Source organism: Pseudorca crassidens, chromosome 9 (genome assembly GCF_039906515.1).
Source record: "Pseudorca crassidens isolate mPseCra1 chromosome 9, mPseCra1.hap1, whole genome shotgun sequence".
In the NCBI taxonomy this organism is placed as follows: Eukaryota; Metazoa; Chordata; class Mammalia; order Artiodactyla; family Delphinidae; genus Pseudorca; species Pseudorca crassidens.
Genome location: NC_090304.1, coordinates 3,066,511 through 3,087,480, shown reverse-complemented (window position 1 = coordinate 3,087,480; position 20,970 = coordinate 3,066,511). Strand labels below are relative to the sequence as shown.

At 52.8% G+C, this 20,970-nt stretch overlaps 1 protein-coding gene across 5 annotated transcripts in view; it reads right to left on the bottom strand.

The window, feature by feature from the left end:
• SHANK2 (SH3 and multiple ankyrin repeat domains 2) overlaps positions 1-20,970 on the bottom strand; it is a 548,806-nt gene that overhangs the window by 457,524 nt on the left and 70,312 nt on the right. For all 5 annotated transcript variants that reach the window (XM_067747966.1, XM_067747967.1, XM_067747965.1 and 2 more), the window contains exon 3: positions 6,222-6,440. In XM_067747966.1, coding sequence (XP_067604067.1) covers positions 6,222-6,428 — 207 coding nt within the window. In that variant the 5' untranslated portion in view covers positions 6,429-6,440. The remainder of the gene's footprint in view (positions 1-6,221; positions 6,441-20,970) is intronic.

Below are 20,970 nucleotides of genomic sequence, written 5' to 3'. Positions count from 1 at the left end.
CTGGGAGTAGAGACCAAACCCCTGGGAGGATCTTCCTTTCGGGAAGAATTTTGGTAATTCTGGGCCTGCAGAACAGGTGTTTCTCCATCAGCAACTCCCGACAGGTCCCCAAAGCCTGTGGCCTGAGGACAGAGTACCTTCCGGGCCACTCACCGTCAGTTGGCCTGTGACAACCTTCGATGACGTCCCACACCCTGGCCTGGCTGCCCTCGGAGCCTCCCAGCAGCCAGGCTGGCAGACGGCCTCTCTCCCTGTTGTGATGGTAAGTGCCCCCTGGGGTGGACTGTTCAGACAGACAGGCTTTGAGCAGGGACAGCCCTCGAGGTCACAGACATTTGTGAGCCCAGCCTGCGAGGCTCACTTCACACCTGCAGGGGAGCCGGGCGCCGGCCTCAGAGACCTTCAGTACCGGCCCCGGGCACACGGGCAACCCATCTGGGGCGACGGGTGCGGAAGGGACACATCATCCCCCCTTCCTCCACCTTCCCATTTGCGTCTGGGGTCTGAAATCGGAGGGGAGTGCTTCTCCAGTCCCCCGAACCCCTCCAGCATCGATAAACAGTAACAGAATTCAGGGGCTCAAAGGGTTAAACCCTGCAGCGTGAGGACAGGTCCATGCCGGGCTGGCGGGGGTCACCCAGGTCCCCACCAGGGAGGGTCTTTGGACGAGCAGTGCAGCACCCAGGGGCCGAGAAGAGGTGAAGCCAGGTGACCCCAAATAATGAAAGCCACCCCCAAAAGCACCCAAAGTGGAAAATAGGCACAACTAAGGCCATAAACATCCTTCTCGTACACCCCAGAGAAACTGAATCCTCCAGGGGAAAACTCCCAACCTTCATTCCCGGAAGCGGCAGCGGCAGGGGCAAAACTCCAGACATTCTGCATCAGTACACTCAAACCTGGACAGACGCGGGCACGGGCCCTTCTCTCTTCTCTCCTCTGACTGGGCAAGGGCTGGGGAGACAAAAGGAGACCCCCCAGGAAGGGCTGCTTGCTCACTGGGGGCGCTCCGAGGGCTGGGGCTGTCCATGCACGAGGACGGGACAGCTCCCTGCACCAGAAAAGTGTCCGAAGAAAGAGCTTGGACCTCCTAAAAAGACTCAACACTCCCCACACCTGGGCCTTTGCGCCTAAAAGAGCCAAGAGACAGACCCCCAAGCCTGACTCACTCTCGTGACCACAACAAAGAATAGCAAGTCACTGAAAACCACAGGAACAGGTCAGGAGAAACAGTAAAGAAATAACAGAGACGTTACGGGGAAAGAAACGGCGAAAAGGAAGAAGGACGGCATGCAAAACTCAGACACCTGGTTCATCTGTTCTGGATGAAAATATACCCCGATTAGGAAGAAGAAAGATCTCAGTAATTCATGCTAAGGAGGAAAATAAGAAGTCGTGAAACCAACTCTACAAACAAATAACTCAAAAGAATAATCTTCCAAAACAGCGAGCACAGGGCTATGAAAACAAATGGGAAGGCAAAACAACAGGACGGTGATAAATCAGAAGGCACAGGACAGAATGGACGCACCTGAAGATACCGTAAAGAAAGAACAAACAGGGAAAACGCCAGGTGATCAAAGCAATCAGAGAAAAGAGGACAGAACCAGAGAAGGAAGAGCCCATATGAGAGCAACCGTGTCCCCACTCTGGAGAACAGCATGGAGGTTCCTGAAAAAACTGAAAACAGAGTTACCAGATGATCCTACAATCCCACTCCTGGGCATATACGCTGAGAAAACCATAATTCAAAAAGATACATGTATCCCAACGTTCATTGCAGCACTATTTACAACACTCATGACATGGAAGCAACATAAGTGTCCATTGACAGATGAATGGATAAAGAAGATTTGAGGGGCTTCCCTGGTGGCGCAGTGGTTGAGAGTCCACCGCCTGCCGATGCAGGGGACATGGGTTCATGCCCCGGTCCGGGAAGATCCCACATGCCGCGGAGCGGCTGGGCCCGTGAGCCATGGCTGCTGAGCCTGCACGTCCAGAGCCTGTGCTCCGTGACAGGAGAGGCCACAACAGTGAGAGGCCCGCGTACCACAAAAAAAAAAAGAAGATTTGGTACACACACACACACACACACACACACACACACACACACACACACAGGAATACTACTCAGCCATAAAAGAGAACGAAATAATGTCATTTGCAGCAACATGGATGGACCTAGAGATTATCATACTAATTGAAGTAAGTCAGACAGAGAAAGACAAATATATCGCTTATATGTGGAATCTAAAATATGACACAAATGAACTTATTTATAAAACAGGAAGAGACTCACAGACATAGAAAACATATGGTTACCCAAGGGGAAAGGGGGGGGAGGGATAAATTAGAAGTTTGGCATTAACAGATACATATCACTATATATAAAATAGATAAACAAGAACCTACTGTATAGCACAGGGAACTATGCTCAATATCTCATAATAACCTATAATGGAAAAGAATTTGAAAAAGAATAGATATATATGCATATGTATAACTGAATCACTTTGCTGTACACGTGACACTAACACAACACTGTAAATCAACTCTACTTCAATTTAAGAAAAGAGCAATTTTGTCTCTGAAACAGAGAACGCTTCCCCCAGAGGGGAGGAGAGAAAAGGAAAAATCTGCGAAGCAGAGTGCACAAGCAGCATCTGCAGATCAGAAGCTTTTCCAGGAAACACAGAATGGCCAGCACCAAACACTTCCTGGTCTAGTAACTAAAACTGATTCTTTAGGAATCCAGTAAAGAAAAACACCAAGTCCCCGACAAGGCGTGTCCAAAGTGAGTTCAGGGCAAGCGGACCACGGAACAACATCCCTGCAGATCTGGGGCAACGTGGGGCGGGAACTGACTCAGAGATCCCACAGGAAAACCGCACGCAAGCCGACGGTTTCAAGCACATCGCTGACGCTTGTTATTTGCAGATTCCGTATCTGGGAACTTGCCTACTTGCTGAAATTTACTGGGAACCTCAAATCAATTCTTGTGGCACCTCTGTGACCGCTTACAGACAAAGCACAGACGTGCCCGTTCCCAGCTGAGTTTGAACAGAGGACCTGCTGCCTTCTGTGTCAGCTGTGATCTTGTAAACAAGTGTCCTTATCCTAGTCTATTCAGTGCTCCGTGTTTGCATTTCTGTGCTCTCTGTTGCTGATTTTGCTGTTTAAAGTGGTCCCTGGGCACAATGCTGAAGTGGGGTCTGGTGTCCATAGGTGAAAAGGCTGTGACGTGCCTCTGGGAGAAATCACGTGTCAGCTGAGCTGCATCCAGGCGTGAGTTACAGGCTGCTGGCCGTGAGCTCGGTGTTAATAACGAGTCAGCTCTATGTATTAAGTAACATTCTTCACACAGAAACACACCTACAACAAGGCTGCATACTGATCCGCAGATGAAGATGCAACCAGAGGCTCGCAGGATCCTCACCTGTGTGCCACCTGCGGATGACGGCCCAGGCCTCCCTGGATCAAGGAGACGTCAAAGAGCATCCCGACCGCCAGTGATGAGATCAGTGGGCCGTTCACTGCGGAAGCACTGCCCCCAGGACCTCTTCCTGAAAAAACCCTGGACAGTCAACTCCATCCACTTAAGAGGTGGAATGAAATGAAGAGCTGTGACGAGAAGGCCACTGTCCACCCAGCAATGAGAAGTGACCCTGGAAGAGGGCCTGAGGAATGCCGGGGCTCTGAGAGCTGCAGCAGGATGCGCGTTACATTGGGTGGACAGTGGCCACGTGCAGAGAGCTCGACACCAACAAGAGTCGGGGGGTGGGGAGGAGAGGCTGCGCGTGTACACGTGCATGTGTGTGCATGTGTGTGCACGTGCAAACAGCTGCCTGTTCTCCACACACTGTGACCTTTTCCTTCCCAGGTTCAGAGCTAAACTACATTCCTCAGCCCCCTCTGTGGTCAGGTGCTTGAGGTCAGGTGCAGCCTGTGGAGGACGTGAGGGAAGGTGGGAGGAGAGACGTGGTCCATGGGTTATCTCTTTTCCCTGCCTCACCCTCTGAGCAGATACAGGAGACCCGGGAGAGAACTCCAGAGGCCAGGGCGTGTCCCCACTACCTGGCTGGAGGAGCCTGAGTCCCTGAATGGCTGCATGGATCAGAACTGCCACCGCCACCTCTTCATTCCTGCCAATTCCCAGTGGACCGAGAAATAAAGCATCTATGGGTCAAGTGCCTGAGATCTGGAGGTCTGTTTAGCACAGCTATCAGCTTAATCCACCCCAAACAATACAAGGAGAGAACACTAAGTGTCTTACAGCAATAAAAAAGGAGGCAAAAAGCTGTAATCAAAAATGACAAGTAAAGATTTCAGCCTTCCAGTGTTTTGTAATTGTTTCTTTTAAGTTTACAGATTCATTTGGAAACAGTCTCCCTTATGGCAAAAAATAAAATAAAATAAAATAACTAAAGTTCAGCATTTCCTTCACGGACTTTTTCTCCTTTTAGAGTCAAATGAAATCATCATAATGATGTTGATTTATTAACAGCGTGTGTACTTTGAGGCTTACCCACGTATTTCTATCCGTACACGGCCACCCGTTACCTGTAACCCTTTAGAGAGACACGTCTGAAATGTTCATTAAATGTTACTGACAACCACTTCTGGCACTGGCATCTGTGCTTTTCCATATGACGAAGTTTTTATAATAATCTTGTTAACTTTTATAAGAGATGTTAAATGACATGGAAGAGAGAAGAGCTGGGACTTCCCTGGCGGTCCAGTGGTTGGGACCTTCCACTGCAGGGGGATGTGGGTTCGATCCCTGGTCAGGGAGCTAGGATCCCACATGCCTCTGGGCCAAACAACCGAAACACAGAACACAAGCAATATTGTAACAAATTCAATAAAGACTTTAAAAAAAATGGTCCACTTCAAAAAAAATAAAAATCTTAAAAAAAAAAAAGGAAGAGCTGAATGCCAGGACAGCCACTTTGCTGGATTCATTCTGGGGTTCAGGTCGCCCTGAGCTCTCCCTAGAAGGTAGGGCAGTCTGGCCTCACTCTTAGATGACCGGTGTCAGCAGCACAGCACCCTCAGCCCACATAGGGCCCCTCCCCAGAGAGCAGGGCCGGGGGAGACCACGAGCAGAGGTCTCCTGGGAGAGCAGAGACCCCACCCCCGAGGCACCAAACCTACTCATTAGACCCCCGGGGCACCAGGAGATGAGGTCCCGGGTCAGAGGCCACGTGATGTACCTGCACCAAATGGCCAGGTGGTGGCGCAGTGAGCCTCCCCCCCCCCCCACCCGCGGCCAAGTCCCTCTGATCCCAAGCGCGGCCCCTTCCCCATCAGGGCCTTCAAGTACAAAGGCTGGACATGGCACACCCGACCCCCCTTCCAGAGCGCCCCAGAGGCCGTCTACATCCGAGAGACAAGAATTCCCAGCCAGAGGTGCCCACTCAGCCTGACTGTGGGTCTGCCATCTGCCGGCCTCCAGAAAGCCCTCCTGGGTCCCCCGACCCACCTCAGCCTCCCCGCTGGCCCAGACGCCGTACCCAGTAGCCAGACCCTGGACAGTGTCCTCGGGGCGTTCAAGTCCAGCCCAGCCCAGCCCAATGGGTCCCCCGCCACACTGTACCCCACTGCCAGGTGCACCCCCTCCAGGCTTCCGCGTGCGTCCCTGTCACCTGCCATCCCCGCGCCCGAGGGAAACCCTCCTCCATCTTCTGAGGCCCCGCTGAAATGGAACCACGGCCGGGAAGACCCTTCTCCTGCACCCCCAGGTACCTCACGCACGTTCACCCCAGAACGACGGTCTTCCTCGTGGGCGATACTGCAAACAGCATTGGGCCTGGGCCTCCAGGGACAGCTAGGACGTGGCCAACAGGCAGCGCGGGGAAGGGCACACTGGACACAGCTTGCACACCCCAGGAAGTGGGGAGCACAGAGCGGCAGGGGAAGAGGCAGGGCCCTCCTGAGTGCTGGCAGCCCGCCTGCTAAGGCGCCCACCGTGCGCGTTGCTGCTGCAAGGCTGGTCTCTGTGCCCCCGAGGCTTGGCCTCCGGCCCTGCAGGCAGCAGGTGCTGCTGGCAGTGCACGAAGAGGACGGAGCGGGAGGTGGTCGGGACCACCAGGAGGGGCGGGGGGCTCGGCGGGGAGGGGGCAGGAGCCCAACGCGTGGGCCACAGGGACCGGCCGGGCAGAGGGGCCCAGAGGCATCTGGAGCTCAGGTCACGCCTGACGCTGACCCGGGCGCAGGCTCACCGTCTGCTGCAGGTCCTCGATGACAATTCGCAGCACCAGTGTGTTGCCCTGGCTCTCCTCCGTCCTGGCGCCGCCCGGCTTCTCCGCTGTGGCCCGGATGGTGTCATAGATGGTCTCTTCCTTGGAGCTGTCTGAGTCCGATTCCTCCGAAGAGTCGGAGAAGCTCTGGGCCATCTCGTCCTCGCTGGATGTCGGGCTGCGCGGCATGGCTGTTTGTGTCTACACGGAGGGGGAGAAGGAAAACAAACTTTGGGGGAAATTGAAGAAAGAACCCGGGGGCATCTGAGTGAGGCAGGCTCCCACGTTTGTGGACGTGATCACAGGCAGAGTGACTCGTTGTCCAGCGCTCGAGCCAGGAGGCCGCCAGGACCCAGTGGGGGCCCCGTGAGCCCTGTCTGCCCCGGTGCTTGGAAACCCAGCATTTAAAAGGAGCCCTGACTCTCTGTGGCCATGACCACAGCCTACGGGGATTAACCAAAGGGGCAGTGGGGCAGTTTGAAACGTTCCGAGGTAAGAGAAAAGGCTCCCTTTGTTTTTCCTGGAGGACAGAGCAGCAGGAAGGGAAGAGATGCAGGCTTCAGGTCAGAAGGGTGCTGAGCTCCTGCTATAATAACGCCCTCTGCTTCAAACACAGCAATGATAGGTATCGTGTAAAAACAGACCCAGCCCGCAGGGCCAGGCTCAGAAATGAGATAATCTCCAGGCCCAGGAGTGCAGCAGAATCCAAAGTCGTGGGCAGGCTGACGGGGGAGGCTCGGGAGTCCCCAAGAGCCCGTGGAGGCTGGGAGGGCAGCTTCCTTACCATCAAGCGCAATGAAAGTTCAAAGATCCCCATCAAGGACCCGGGTCAGGAGGCCAACTGCCACCTTGGACCACGGCTGTTAGCAGGACAGAACTGGGGAGCAGGCAGCCCACGGGCACACCCCCAGCTCTATGGGCAGGGGTCCAGAAAGGTTCGGATAAAAGCCAGTGCGACCCGGGGGTGCTGGTGGGGAACAAACGTGCCAAACCAGCAGTTGCACTTCTGCGTGACTCTGTAAAGGAGGTCAAAGGCCAAGGTCACGTGCACAGGAAAGATGTCCAAGACTGTTCCCTGCAAAACCAGGGTGTCCTGGGTGACCCGGCTCACAGGCTGTCTTCCTCCCACGGACTGCACAGCTGTGAGCAGGCTTGAACCCCAGCTACACACACAGGACCCCAAATGTAGTCCTGAGGAAGGAAATCGGTCTGTAGGACCACTCAGACACGGTGTCCTTGTTCGCAAAGGTGGGAAAGATGCAGACTCGCCTACTGACTGTGAGTGTGATGTGAGTGACGGGGCAGAGGCACCGATGGGAAACACCAAGTCCTAAAGCCGGGAGGGGCAGAAAGGGGTTCACAGGGCCTGTGACGCCACTTGTAACGTTCGGTTCCAGCCAACAGGACAGAATGCCAAACTTCGACAAACCTGGGGACACAGATGTTTGCTACATTATTCCTTGTGCTTTCCTTTCAGTGTTGGAAATATTTCACAGCAGAAGGAGAGGATGGGGGAGGGAGGAAGGAGGGAGAAAAGCAGGAGGGAGGGGGAGGGGGGGAGGGAGGAACACGGTCACCTGCCCGTCTGCCTCAGGTGCTGGGGTGCATGGCCCCTACACTGTTTCATTTTGGGGGGAGCCTCAGAAAAGTCCCAGGTAGGACAAAGCTCGGCCACCGCCAACTCAGTGTCCAGTCTGGGAAGGCTGACGCCCACCGTTTATTTCCAGAGTGCGTTGAAGGACAGCAAACACCCCGGGAAGTGTTTCTCTGCTCGTCCACCAGGTCCCTGGACATTTGCAGCAACTGACCAGACACACAAAGCCCGGCAAAGTGCGGGAGCCCCTTTAGAAATGCACCCTCACCCAGGGAAAGGCAAGACCGTGACTAGGTCAGGGGCTCCCTTCCAGCCACGAGGATCTGGACCATCCTTGGGCAAGGGGCCGGGATAGTGTGGCCCCCAGATGCTGTTCTGTTTGGCCTGCAGAGGGTTTAGAATGTGTCCTAACCCAGAGGCTTCACATGAAAACACAGATTTCTGGCTCACCGTGACCCTCGGGAGAATCTGGCGTTGCTGGGGGTGGCCACACAGCGCTCGGGGCAGGAGCCAGCTGCGGCGACCTCCCTGGCCAGCCCGCCCTCCCCCCCAGGTCCTCCCGGAACCAAGAGGCTCCATGCTGCCAGATGTCCCTCCTGCCCGGCTCTCTCCCCGGCCCACGGGCCGTGAGTCTGTGCACCTGACGACCGATCCGCCCAATCCCCCAGGCTGGCCTTCTCCTCTGTCTTCTGCCTTCAAACCACCCGTGAGGGGTCCCCAGCTAAACATCTCAAACAGCAGATCATCCAAATCACCCAGGGAGATCTGACTTCTTAAATTAAAATTTCCAGAATTCACCCGTGTCGTTCTGCATTAAAATTTCAGGGCACCTGGGAATTCCTGCGTTCACTGCCAAATGCCTTTGTCATTTCAGCTTCATGTTTTCCCAACCGTACAAGTGCAAGACGTGGAGAGGGCGGGGAGGGCTGTGGCCAAGGGCAGGGTCTGGATACTCCCGGTTCTACCTCAGGAACATCCCAGACAGCCTGGCGGCACCTTCTACTAACACGTTCACTCCTGCATTCGCTCGTTCACCATTTATACAGGAAAAAAGTAAGTGCCTGGCATAATTACATGCTACATACACACTATGTAATACAGTTACAATTATAATATAGAAATAATTGTATATTATTATATTACACATAATTATATGTGTGTAATTATCATAATATTTTATAATGTAATATAAATGTAAATTGTGTATTATACAGTTGGGTATACATAATTATTTCCAACTAGGTTTCCAGGTTTCTATGAAGCATATCCTCTAGAAGAGGGGTTCTTCATCCTGGCTGCACAGGGAAGTTACCTGGGATCTTTAAAAACAAAAACAAAACCAGTGGTGCCAGAAGGTCTGATTCAATTGGTCTGGGTGAGGCCCCAATATCGACATTATCTTTAGACGCCCGCCAGCTGAATGCAATGAGTGAGAGCTCCGGGTCGCCTGGAGCCGAGTCCGTGCCTGTAACTGTGAATCACTAGGCATCAGCACAGAGAGACACAGAGGGATGAGCCCCGCCTCCTCCTGGGGGGTGAGGGGCCACGTCAGTGGTGGATGGGACGGGCGCGGGTGTCGGGTCTAGTATCTCCGGGCTTCGGTGGCTTCTTTCTGTCCTGATGGGTGGAAGTTAGTACAGAGTAGCTTCTGCCCCAGGAAGAGCTGCTTCTTCCCCTCCTGACCCCGTGTCTGTGCTGCTTCAGAACCCAGCAGGGACCAGCAGAAAACAGGCAGAGGGATAATGGGACGGGACATCACATCACAGGTGGGGATCCGTACCAAATGAGGAGGGATCACGGTCAGGTCCGTGGGAGGCCAGGCACGGGCAGGGGCAGGGGCGACTGCTGGTGGGGTAGGGTTAGGGTTGGGGTAGGGGTAGGGTTGGGGTAGGGTTAGAGTTGGGGTAGGGGTTAGGGTTGGGGTAGGGTTAGGGTTGGGGTAGGGTTTAGGGTTGGGGTAGGGTTAGGGTTGGGGTAGGGGTTAGGGTTGGGGTAGGGGTAGGGTTGGGGTAGGGGTTAGGGTTGGGGTAGGGTTAGGGCTGGGGTAGGGGTTAGGGCTGGGGTAGGGTTAAGGTTGGGGTAGGGTTAGGGTTGGGGTAGGGTTTAGGGTTGGGGTAGGGTTAGGGTTGTGGTAGAGGTTAGGGTTGGGGTAGGGTTTAGGGTTGGGGTAGGGTTAGGGTTGTGGTAGAGGTTAGGGTTGGGGTAGGGTTAGGGTTGTCGTTGGGGTTAGGGTGAGGGTCTCTGGGGCAGCGTTCCCATGCAGGATGAGCTGGGACCCCAGAAAGCTCATTGGCTTCCGGCAGTGTGGGCCTCAGTGCCAGCTTTCGAGAATCGGGCGCGTGGAGAGCCAGGTCAGAGCAGACACAGCCCCGGCCCACCCCTGCCAGGCCCTGGTGTGCCTCCTTCAGGTGCATTCCAGGTCCGGCTTCCAGAAACAGCTACCATGGCTTGAAATTTTTTTAAAGTAATTGTGCCCCGATCACCACTTCCACCACGTCCATTTTCTCTAAAGCCCTCGGACGTGCTTTCCGTCTCATCCTCTTGCTAATGCAGCATTTCCATCCATCCTCACTGTCCCTCCATCATCTGGGGCACAGGGGACACTCGCTGAACCCTGGACAGGAGCGGGGGGCAGCAGGCCTCGGGGAGGTGCCAAGTTCTGGCGGAAGCTCAGAGCTCAGCCACATGCCGGGTCTGCAGGCGTCAGCCGCCTTTAAACTCCAGCCACTGCTGCTGGGCAGGACTGTGAACAGCCCACATTTCCAGATCCGCAGGTGGTTTTGAGACAGGTCAGATGAGAGGCAAAAGCTTGGAATGTACAAATGTTGGAAATTCGTTGTTTTTCCAGGGTGACGTTGCAGCTGCAGACCCCATGCTGGTGACCCGTCGTGGACACGCAGGCCTAAACAATAAAGTATGCCTGACCCCAGGGTCTTCTTTCCAGAAAAGCGAAAGCGGTGATGGTGGTGGTTTGAGGATGTTTGCGCCAGGCTACAATCAAATCGACTCTGGGAACAGAACTGACAACACCAAGGGGAAGGGGTCCTGCGTCCCCAGCTTCCCCACCGGCCACAGACATCATTTGGCCACGAGGACCCCACCGTGGCCCTCACATCGGCTTAGGGGTGATTGTCACACAGGGACGTGTCTGCCACCAACACCCACTGGACGGGTCTGAAAGGGAAAAGGCAGCACCGGCACCTGCTTCCTTCCGGGATGTCCTAGGAGTTCAGGCCCAAAGTCCCAGCAAGAAGGTCTTGATCTTAATGACGGGCTTGGGTAACGTGATCACCTGATCCATGGGAAAAGCAAACACCTGGGAAAACACTTAATTATTAACTGTGGGTGGGATCGCAGGTGACACAGAGGGCACCGCGGGACATTTACATTTTGGATAAACAACGGATACGCTTTATCCTAAGTACTCCCTAAATAGCGCATGGGGCATACTCACGCTAAAACAACATCCATCTGAAATTCACACAGGCTTCTCTAACCCCATCATCATGAGGGGGCGGGGGAGGTTCCGAGGAGAGGCACCAAAAGACCAAAACTCAGTCTGGATACCACCTCCCCCAAGAAAAGTCAGCGCCAGGACACGGGAGGGAAGGTTACTCACCACCCGCGGGCAGACGTTTCTAGTATAACTAACCTCTCGGGGAAAATACCAAGCTCTACAAACACAAGTCGATAAAGTTCAATGTCTCTTAGAACGTGTTTGTTTCATTGGCCCCGCTGGGTACCTATTAATAAGGGAAAAAGAAAATAACGGTGGTAAAAGCAATTTTAACAAAGACTCCATGTTCTGCTGCCGAAGTGTTCCAGGCAAGCATGCAATTGTTCCAAGAAAACATAAAATCTTAAACTGTCTCATGGGTCCCCTAACACCTGTGAGGAACAGACAGCTAGGTTTTCCTCTTGGTTCCTTCCAGACACAGAGAAAATATGAAACCTGACCTGGGACAGAAGTCAGTTTCTTTTTGGTAGTAAAAACAAACCAAAAAACCCATGGCCGAGGCTGACTTTATCAAGGTCAAAGTTGCAAGAATCATCTATATGAAGATCACCTTAAAAATGGAGAGAGTCCACAGCTCTGGTTTATTTCGTGCGTGTGTGTGTGTGTGTGTGTGTGTGTGTGTGTGTGTGCGTGCGTGTGTGTGTGTGTGTGTGTGTGTGTGTGATTTTCTTGCAGATGGAATCTCAAAGACACCCGACACATTTAACACACTGGAAGCAAGATTTTGTGACTATTCATTTATTTTGCACATTCGAATGTATATAACTGTCTTATCCTCAAAGCAGTGAGACCACCCCTTCCCTGAGGGGCTGCACTGGCACTCTGTACGGACACGGGAACTCGGGTCAAGGTCACAGCCAAAGATTGGCAGCAGCCTCCACCAGAACTGGCAGGTCTGGAACCAGATTCGGGAGGAGCCCGGGTTCTATCGCCCTGTTTGAGAGTTGCTAACAGATAATGGTCAATGCAGGCTGAGAGCGAGTGAGGGTGGTGGAAGTAGGTGGGTTTCGGGGAGAAGTGGGCCACGTGGAGCATGAGAGCAGCCTGGGAAGGTGAGAAAAAAGCATGCCCTGCGTCTCTGTGTTCATTTAATCCGCGTTACTTTTCCCCGCACCCATACAACACATCCATTGAGAAGGGACCGGGAGGCCCCGGGGCAGTGGTCAGGGGCATGGGCTGCCCTGGAAGTTGCTGCAACACCAGCCCCCCAGTAACTGAATCAGAATCTGGTAGGGGTGGTCTAGGGTTCAGACCACACCTCGGAGTATGGGGAGACACCAGGATTCAGGTCAAGCACCACCTCCCTCTTCCAAGGACCCCTGCCTGGAAGCCGCCCCCCTCAACTACCCCCAGCAGAGTGACCACAGCTGCAGCCCACGTGGCGCCACACGGCAGCCACCCCATCTGTTAGGGCCACACCCCTACCACGCCGCAGGGCCGGGGGGTGGTGTAAACGCAGACCCCGGCCACCAGCGTGGCGTTAGCCCCTGTGTCTCCCCATCGAATTCACATGTTGGAGTCCTGACCCCCAGCACCCCAGAATGTGGCTGTATTTGGAGTTGGGGTCTTTCAGGAGGTGATTATGGTGAAATGAGGTCACTAGGGTGGGGCCCTAACCCCACAGGACTGGTGTCCTTATAAGAAGAGGAGGTCAGGACACAGACACACAGAGAGACAATCTACATGCGGAGGAGAGGGGCCTCAAGAGGACCCAGCCCTGTGCACACCTGGATCTTGGATTCCAGCCTCCAGGACTGGGGACAGTGAATGTCTGTGTGTGAGCCCCCCGGGCTGTGGGACTTGGCTACGGCAGCCCCAGGAAACTCACACGGGGGTGAGACCCTCCTGACGTTCTCCTTAAATGGGTGCATGAACCACATTGATGACCAGAATACGCCATGTAGCCAGGTTTTCTTGGCATCTCCATAGCCACTGTCTAAAATAAACTCTCCATTTCCATCCCATCTTGCATCTTCAGAGGAACTCGGAGGACGAGGTCTGTCCTCTCTTCCCACGGCTTGTCGGTACCATCATTTCCCCCTGGGACCCTCTCCCGAGCTCCCCGAGTCTTTCCTTCAAGCCTGGCTCACCCCAGCCCAGGTCAGACCCGACTCCCCAAACTATACAGACTCTCCTCCCCTCTCCTCGCTCTCTCCCGGGAATACCCGTTGTCCATACCGCCCTGTTAACCTCCAATGATTCCCAGCTAGTGTTCTGAGAACCATTCCATCACATACACTCCAATCCACCCCTGGTCAAAGAAGTTTGGGAAACATAACTAGATTAAACAAAAATGCACCCATCGCTTTACCGCAGAATTGATCAGAGAGGTCGTCTCAGAGAGTGGCAAACACTGCATCTCCCAAAAGCACCTGCCCCCGAAACGCTTTCCCCTGGAGAGGACAAATGTCATCTCCTGCAGCAGCCGTGTCATGCGCCTCCAGTGCACGTCCCCCACAGGCCAGCTCCCTGCCAAGCACAGCCGCCCTAGGTCCTTACTGCGTAAAGACACGCACGGCACGAAATCTGAAGAAAATCTCAGAAGAAAAGGGCTCCAGGCTTACAGCTACTCAATACCTCCTCCTTCAGCCAAAATCATTTTCCCCGAATCAGAAAAGGAGCTGCCTGAATTAAAATGATGTCTCCATCGAAGATCGCTGACTATGAGAGGAAGGCTCACGCGCCTTCGTGGCGTGTTCTACGTGCACACGGGAGTGTTGAGAAGGGTTCTGGGTAGATTAACAGAAATGCTGGGATTTGGAGCTGAACCCACTTCCCTTCCGTGCTGCAGAGTTCCCTCGGGACTGTGTGCTCTCCAGGCAACAGAAGTGTGGTCCCCACCGCTTCCTTGTCCGGACTCAAGACGGCCTTGGTCTCCGCCTCCCCCAGTCCTGGAGAGAGCCAGGCTGGCTTTCCCAGAGGGCCACAGGGGGCTCCCGTCTGAGCCTCTAAGGTAAACGGGCCCACACAATTCTAAAGAAGTCCTGTTTTTATCACAGGCCCACATTTCCGTTTTCTTCCAGCATAAATTAAGAGATTCTGACCAACCAGCGTGCACCCAGCTCCTAACCTCTTCACAACACGAGTGGCTCACTCGTCTAACGTTGTTGCAGAAACCAAGAATCAATTCACCCGAAGAAAAACGAGAGCCAAGAAGTCCCTCCCTCTCCTGGGAGGCGGTCTCTCCCGGCGCCTCTCAAACCCAAGCTGTGTTCAACAGTCCTTGTGTCCTCAGGGACCAGAGGCCCAGACCCTGACAGCCCCAAGGTGGAGGTCAGGGGACTAGGAAATGAAACACCCTCAGTCAGGACCCAAACTCTTAGAACACGAAAACTAAAAGAGCATTTCCTTAACTGGAACAGTGCATCTCCCCCAGTCCTGTAGCAAACATCAATATAATCGATAAACAAGCCAACAGATAAGTGAATACATTGTTTCAGGATTAAAAGGACGGGGGAAAATAATTACTTTTCAGATATTATGCTTCTCTGTGTGGAAAAGCCAAGAGGATCTAGTAATAAATTATTTAAACCAGTGAAAAAGTACAGCAAATGTCAGATAAGAAATTAATACACAAAAGTTAACTGAATTCTGTTACATTTGCAATAGACAATTAAAAAACATTTTAAAAAATACTATGGGGGCTTTCCTGGTGGCGCAGTGGTTGGGAATCCGCCTGCTAAGGCTGGGGACACAGGTTCAAGCCCTGGTCCGGGAAGATCTCACATGCCACGGAGCAACTGAGCCCGTGAGCCACAACTACTGAGCCCGTGTGCCACAACTACTGAAGCCTACGCGCCTACAGCCCATGCTCCGCAACAAGAGAAGCCACCACAATGAAAAGCCCGCGCACCACAACGGAGAGTAGCCGCCGCTCACCGCAACTAGAGAAAGCCCACGCACGGCAACGAAGACCCAATGCAGCCAAAAATAAATTAAATTAAATTAAATTTAAAAAAATACTATCGTACTCCCAACGATAGCCAAAAATATCTAAGAAAAAATATCTAAAGCAACCTGTGCTAGACCTTTATGGAGAAAATTCATAGGACACCATTTAGAACAAAGAAAGAAAGAAATGAAGGAAGACCCAGATGGATGGAGAGATCCACCATCATCACAGGGTTTCATTCCTTAAAGACAAAGGTTCTCTACAGTATACGGATGTGCTGTAACTTCCAACAGAAAACCTGGTAGCACTGTTCACAGAACTCAACATTCTGATTGTAAAGTGTGTGGACGAGGGGAAAGAGCCCAAAATAACCAGGACAACTTTGGAAACCAAGAGGGGAATCACTCGATCGTTTGCCAAGGCTTCCTAAGCAGTTATAATGTGAGGTCAGGATGACCTTGCTACAAAGACAGACACGGAGATCAGTGGAAAAACAGAGAGCTCGGAACAGGCCTTGTAAATGCGGGTATCCAATGTGTGTTGGTGCGTCGGAGGGAAAAGAACCAGTACATACGTGATGCGGACATCGTGGGGTATTCATGTAGAAAGTGTAAGAAGCAGAGCCCACCCCGCTCCGTACACGCAAACCAATGCCACACGCGCTCAAGACTTGACTGTGAAAAGCAAACCTATAAACGTCTAGAAGAAAAAAATACGAAATGACACCATAACAGAAGATCTCTTATTCAAGGAGTTTGGGATGCTCCAGAGACGCTGTTTTAGCACTGCTGTAACGGATGAGCACAGACTTACTGGGATAAAACAACAGAAAGGTATTCTTTCTCAGGTTTGGAGGCAGAAATCCGAAATGAGCCACACGGGGCTAATGCCAAGGTGTGGTCAGGGCTGATTCCTTCTAGAGATTCCAGGAAAGACTCCGTTTCCTTGCCCTCCTCAGGTTCTAGGGTGACCTCTACTCCCCCAGACAGTCAGCCTGCCTTCTCCCTCCAGTGCATCTGTGTCAGACCCCCTCTGCCTCCCTCTAATGGGGACCCCGAGATTACATTCAGGTCCAACCCAAATCATCCAGAACAACCTCCCCATCCCAAGATCCTGACCTTTATCACATCCACAAAGCCCCCATTGCCACATAAGGTCCCATCCGTGGAGTCCAGGGGTTACAGCCTGGATATCTTTGGGGGCCGTGACTCAACCTACCACAAATACGTGAAATGATTATTTGTCGAATCAATCAGAGGGGAAAAGCCTTTCTTTCAAGAATGCACCAAATACAAGGCCTAAAGGGAGAGACTGACAAACTCAGTGACGTGGAAGCTAAAACCTCCATTAGACACAGAGAACAGGCACCGGAAAGCTCTGCAACTTCGGAAGGACTCGTGTCATCCCAAAGAGCACAAAGCACAGGACTCAGATGCACGTGGGCAAGGGCGTCGGAAGGGCTGAGCGACAGTGGAAAACCATGACACAGGACGCAGTGAAGTGCAGGCCCCGTGGGGAGGGGCCCTGGGAGGCTCTGCCATCGCGCCCCAAACGCAGCCCCTAAAGCCTCACTGCTACGGACTGTAGTGTGTCCCTGAACTTCATATGCTGAAGCCCTAACCCCCAATGTTACCGTATTTGGAGAGAGGCCCGTAGGGAGGTACTTAAGGTGAAATGAGGTCATAAGGGCTAAGCCCTAATCAGATAGGGCTGGTGTCCTGAGAAGAGGAAGAGATACCCGAGTCCCCCACCCGCTGCGTCCCCCTCTCTCTCTGCCACGTGAGGCCACAAGGAGAAGGCGGCCGCCTGCAGGCAGGAAGTGAGCCCTCACCAGGAACCATATGAGCTGGCACCTTGACGCTGGGCATCCAGCCTCCAGCTCTGGGATAAGTACAGCCCGTCGTGTAGCCCCCAGTACTTTGTGATGGTGGCCCAAGCTGAGACACTCACCTTCTTCAGAGCCAAGTGCAAAATATTACAGAGCCTACGGGCAAACAGGCTTGGGCAGCCCAGACCACTCAACCCCATGCAGCTTCACCCACAGGGGCCCGAGGAAGGGACCCGCCCAGCCAGGTCGGCCCCTGCACGGGCCTGAAAGGCACGGCCCACCACACACCTTCATCTCTGGGCCCCTGGGCCTCTGGCATATGTGTGTCCTCAGAATGTCTGCTTCCAGTAGAGACCAGTTTCTCCAAAACTGAAAGCGAAATCCCCAGACAGACTTCTTCAAGGAGTTTTGCTGCTTTACATGCAGGAAGCAGTGTCTTCACAGCCTCGGCACCTGCAGGGCAGCATCCTCAACCTCACTGACACAGTGGGCGGCACGGAGGTCCCCAGACCCTGGAACGGCCGCTCCTTGCAGGAGAGATCCCCTGCTCTTTGGAGCACACTTCCAAGGCTCGCTCGTGACTGGGGGAAGTCTGCCTGCGGTTGGGTCAAAACCCTAACACGCAGGTGTATGGGCCTCTCGTGCCCACTGTTAACAAATACCACCAACTTGCGTGAACCCCTTGTTTACAGAAGCAAGGCCGTGCCCGCTTCCCCTGCACTCACCGGCCACGCCCCCGGCCCCAGCATTTATTCCCCGACACCCCTCACTTGCTCATGAATGACATACACCATCCTTGCCTTCTTTGCACACCGTGTGTGCATCCCCATTCTTGAACGGACCACATGCTTCCTGAGGGTGACCTCTGCATCTGGCTGTGCGTCCCCCGGAACCGAGAAAGGAGTGTCGCCCGCCCTCGGGGACGCTTGGTGAGTTACCAGGGAACTGGTGGGCAACAGCGCCCATGCCACCAGGAAACAAAGTGAGGACGCTCTGTCGACATCAGGAGTAATCACAGAGCAGCCGGGACAAACCGATTCAGGTGACATGTATTGACACGAAACAGTGAAGGGGAAAATCAACTCATCGCAGAACAGACCCCACTGATATAAAGTTTTCATATATAAACTAATTATATAGGTGGCTATGGCCCTATCGATATATATACATATATAACCGAAAATCAGAACAGCAGTTCCCACTCAGGAGGGAAAACCCATGGGAGCCAAGTGTGAGTTGTCTCAAAATTTTTCTTTAAAAAGTAAGTGAAATAAAATGGAAGAAAATGTGGCACAATCTTAGAATGTTTCATTCTGATGGTGGGTATAGAATAGTTATTACGTTTTTCTACCTTTCTATGTTTATAATGTTGCGAATTAAAAATAAAAACTTTAAAAAATTAAAGGACTACGACGTAGGATCTCCCTGTAATGGTCTCATCACGTCCGTCCTGGGGCACTGGGCACACTCTTCTTCAGCAGGAAAGCTGAAGGACAGAGGGCAGAATGCTAAACCTATATAATATATACTCTTAAAATGTACAAAATGTACTAAATATATCTATATAAAAGTATATTATATAAATATGTTACTTATAAATAGCATTATTAAATATTAAAAGATAAATATATATTTAAAATATGTTATTAAATATATTATGAAAATATTATTGACCTACATAAACATATAAAATATATATAATCGATATTTATTAAAACATGTATAATATTTTTAGGTGACAGATTTTCATGCTCGCAGCGCTCTTAGGTGGAGAGAAAACGGAGCTGACAGTACAGAGGGCTCCCGTGTACCGGCTCTGTCTCCCGCTCAGATAAGCAATGTACTGTTTAACTCCTAGACCATTTCTGCCTCAGGCCAGCCTCCCAGACAGTTTCTCTTGGACCAGAGACGCCCGCAAAGGACAAAGATCTCTAATCCCATCTAGTTCACCCAGTTCTGATGAACCTGTCTCAGGATCGAAAACAAAAGGTAACATCAAAATACGCCCCTGTGGCCCAGGTGGCTGCTGCTCTCCGGATACTGGGGTGCCCTGCACCCCTCAGGCTCCCGCAGTTGGTGTGGGCCCCCCTGGTGAGTTGCGGCCACCAGGCTGTGACACTGGTGAGAGGTGAGGATGTGGGGTCCCGGCCTGGGCGCCTCCCCTTTCCCTCCTCTTGCTGGGCACCCGAGGGACCGCAGCTGCACCCTGCGGCACCCCTGGGAGGTGACACAGCCCGGAGAAAATACCCCCAAGGGCATGCGAGCTCTCAGAATCCAGGTCACGGTGGTGAGGGCGAGGGGCTTGTGCCCTTTCGATATTACCCACGCCCGCCTTTCGATGTCAGCGGTGTCTGGCTGGCTGACAGTGCTGGCTGACGCTCCTACTGAACTGTGGGTTACCAGCAGCGAGGTCAAGGTCTTGAGTCTGGGAACTGGGTGTGTCAAACAAGATTACAGACTTGAGACGTCCGGCGGAGATGAAATGTCCCTGAGATCTTAAAACCGAGACGAGTCTGTTACAATAAGGCTTTAAAATTTTCAGATGGAGCATGGGGTCTCCCAACAGCTTTCTGTACTGCTCCCAGGCATCAGGCACTGCCTGGGTAGGTGGGTGCTCTGTCTGGGCGCTAAGTCCCTGACCCTGCAGGAAGCTCTGTGGCCACTTGTTTGGGGAGGGCCCTGGCTGCACCTTGGGTGGGGCAGCCGCTACCCTCCATGGTCCTGCCATCACCCATAATGACAGAGTTTAAGCTGAAGACGGGTTTTCTTTAATTCCTGTCATCCCAATGGCTGTGGGAACCTGCTCTCCTCTGCAACCATGGTTTCAACTTTCATCTCGTTTTCCCAAGAAAGGACCTTAAGGAAATACCTTTCTCCTCCGGGAGTTTAAAACCACCAAGCTACCCGCCCAGCGCGAGAAACTCTTGCAGTCTCTACGGGGGACGCACCTCAGGTCAGCACATCCGTCCAACAGCCCATGGACCTACAACGTCCCCCCACAGGAGAATGAGGTCCAGACGCCAAGCCCAGGAGTCAGTTCTGACTCACCTGTGCGTAGCCTCGTTGAACCCCACGGTGAGATCACCCAGCCCACAGAGCTCCCTCCTCGGAACCCCTACACTCAGCCTGCCCTGGGGGTTCCCAGCCCCACCTGAGATTCAGGCTGTCCTGGGATCCAGGAGTCGCTCACCTTCAGGTGCCCCCCAGGTGGTACAGATGCTCAGCTAGGGTTGAGAAACGAGGGCGCCTCTTACACTGTCATCTAGCTTTCTCCTGGGAGCAGAGACCCCTCGTCCTTGAGCAGCCCCCCAGAATGCCTTCCACTGGCTGACCTAACAGTCCACTCTACCAGTTCTCAGGACCCAGCCCAGGCCAAGTTCACGGAGCATCTCTGTGACCCCTGGCAGGAAACCATCTCCCCTTCGCCCTCTGCTGACCTCCAATGGAGGATGACTCTTCCACACCTTCCAGCGCTGCACAGATGGACGGACTGATGGACAGGACATCTGAGCTTGCAGAGAATGTGAGCAGGGGAAGTGCTTAGGTAAGAGACTGGCCAACAAGGCACGTCTTTCCAGACAGCATGAAAGCAGCAGGTGCACGGTGATGGAGCACCTTTAGTTCTACTAGAGGCGTGTGTATCCTTACTTACTTTCCAATTCCCGTCCTAGAGGGACTCAACATTCACAATAGTGGCAGGTGGCATCTGAGGAACACTTGACAATATTAAAGAATCCATGTGACTCTGAAATGTGTATCTACATAAATCTAGACATAACATGTGGAATGAGATACAGATTCTCTGCATAGACATCTGAGTGGCAGAACTGTGACTCACTTAATGGTCATAAAAATATTCAATGAGATTAAATTTTCAGAAAACTGAATTTGAACGTCTTT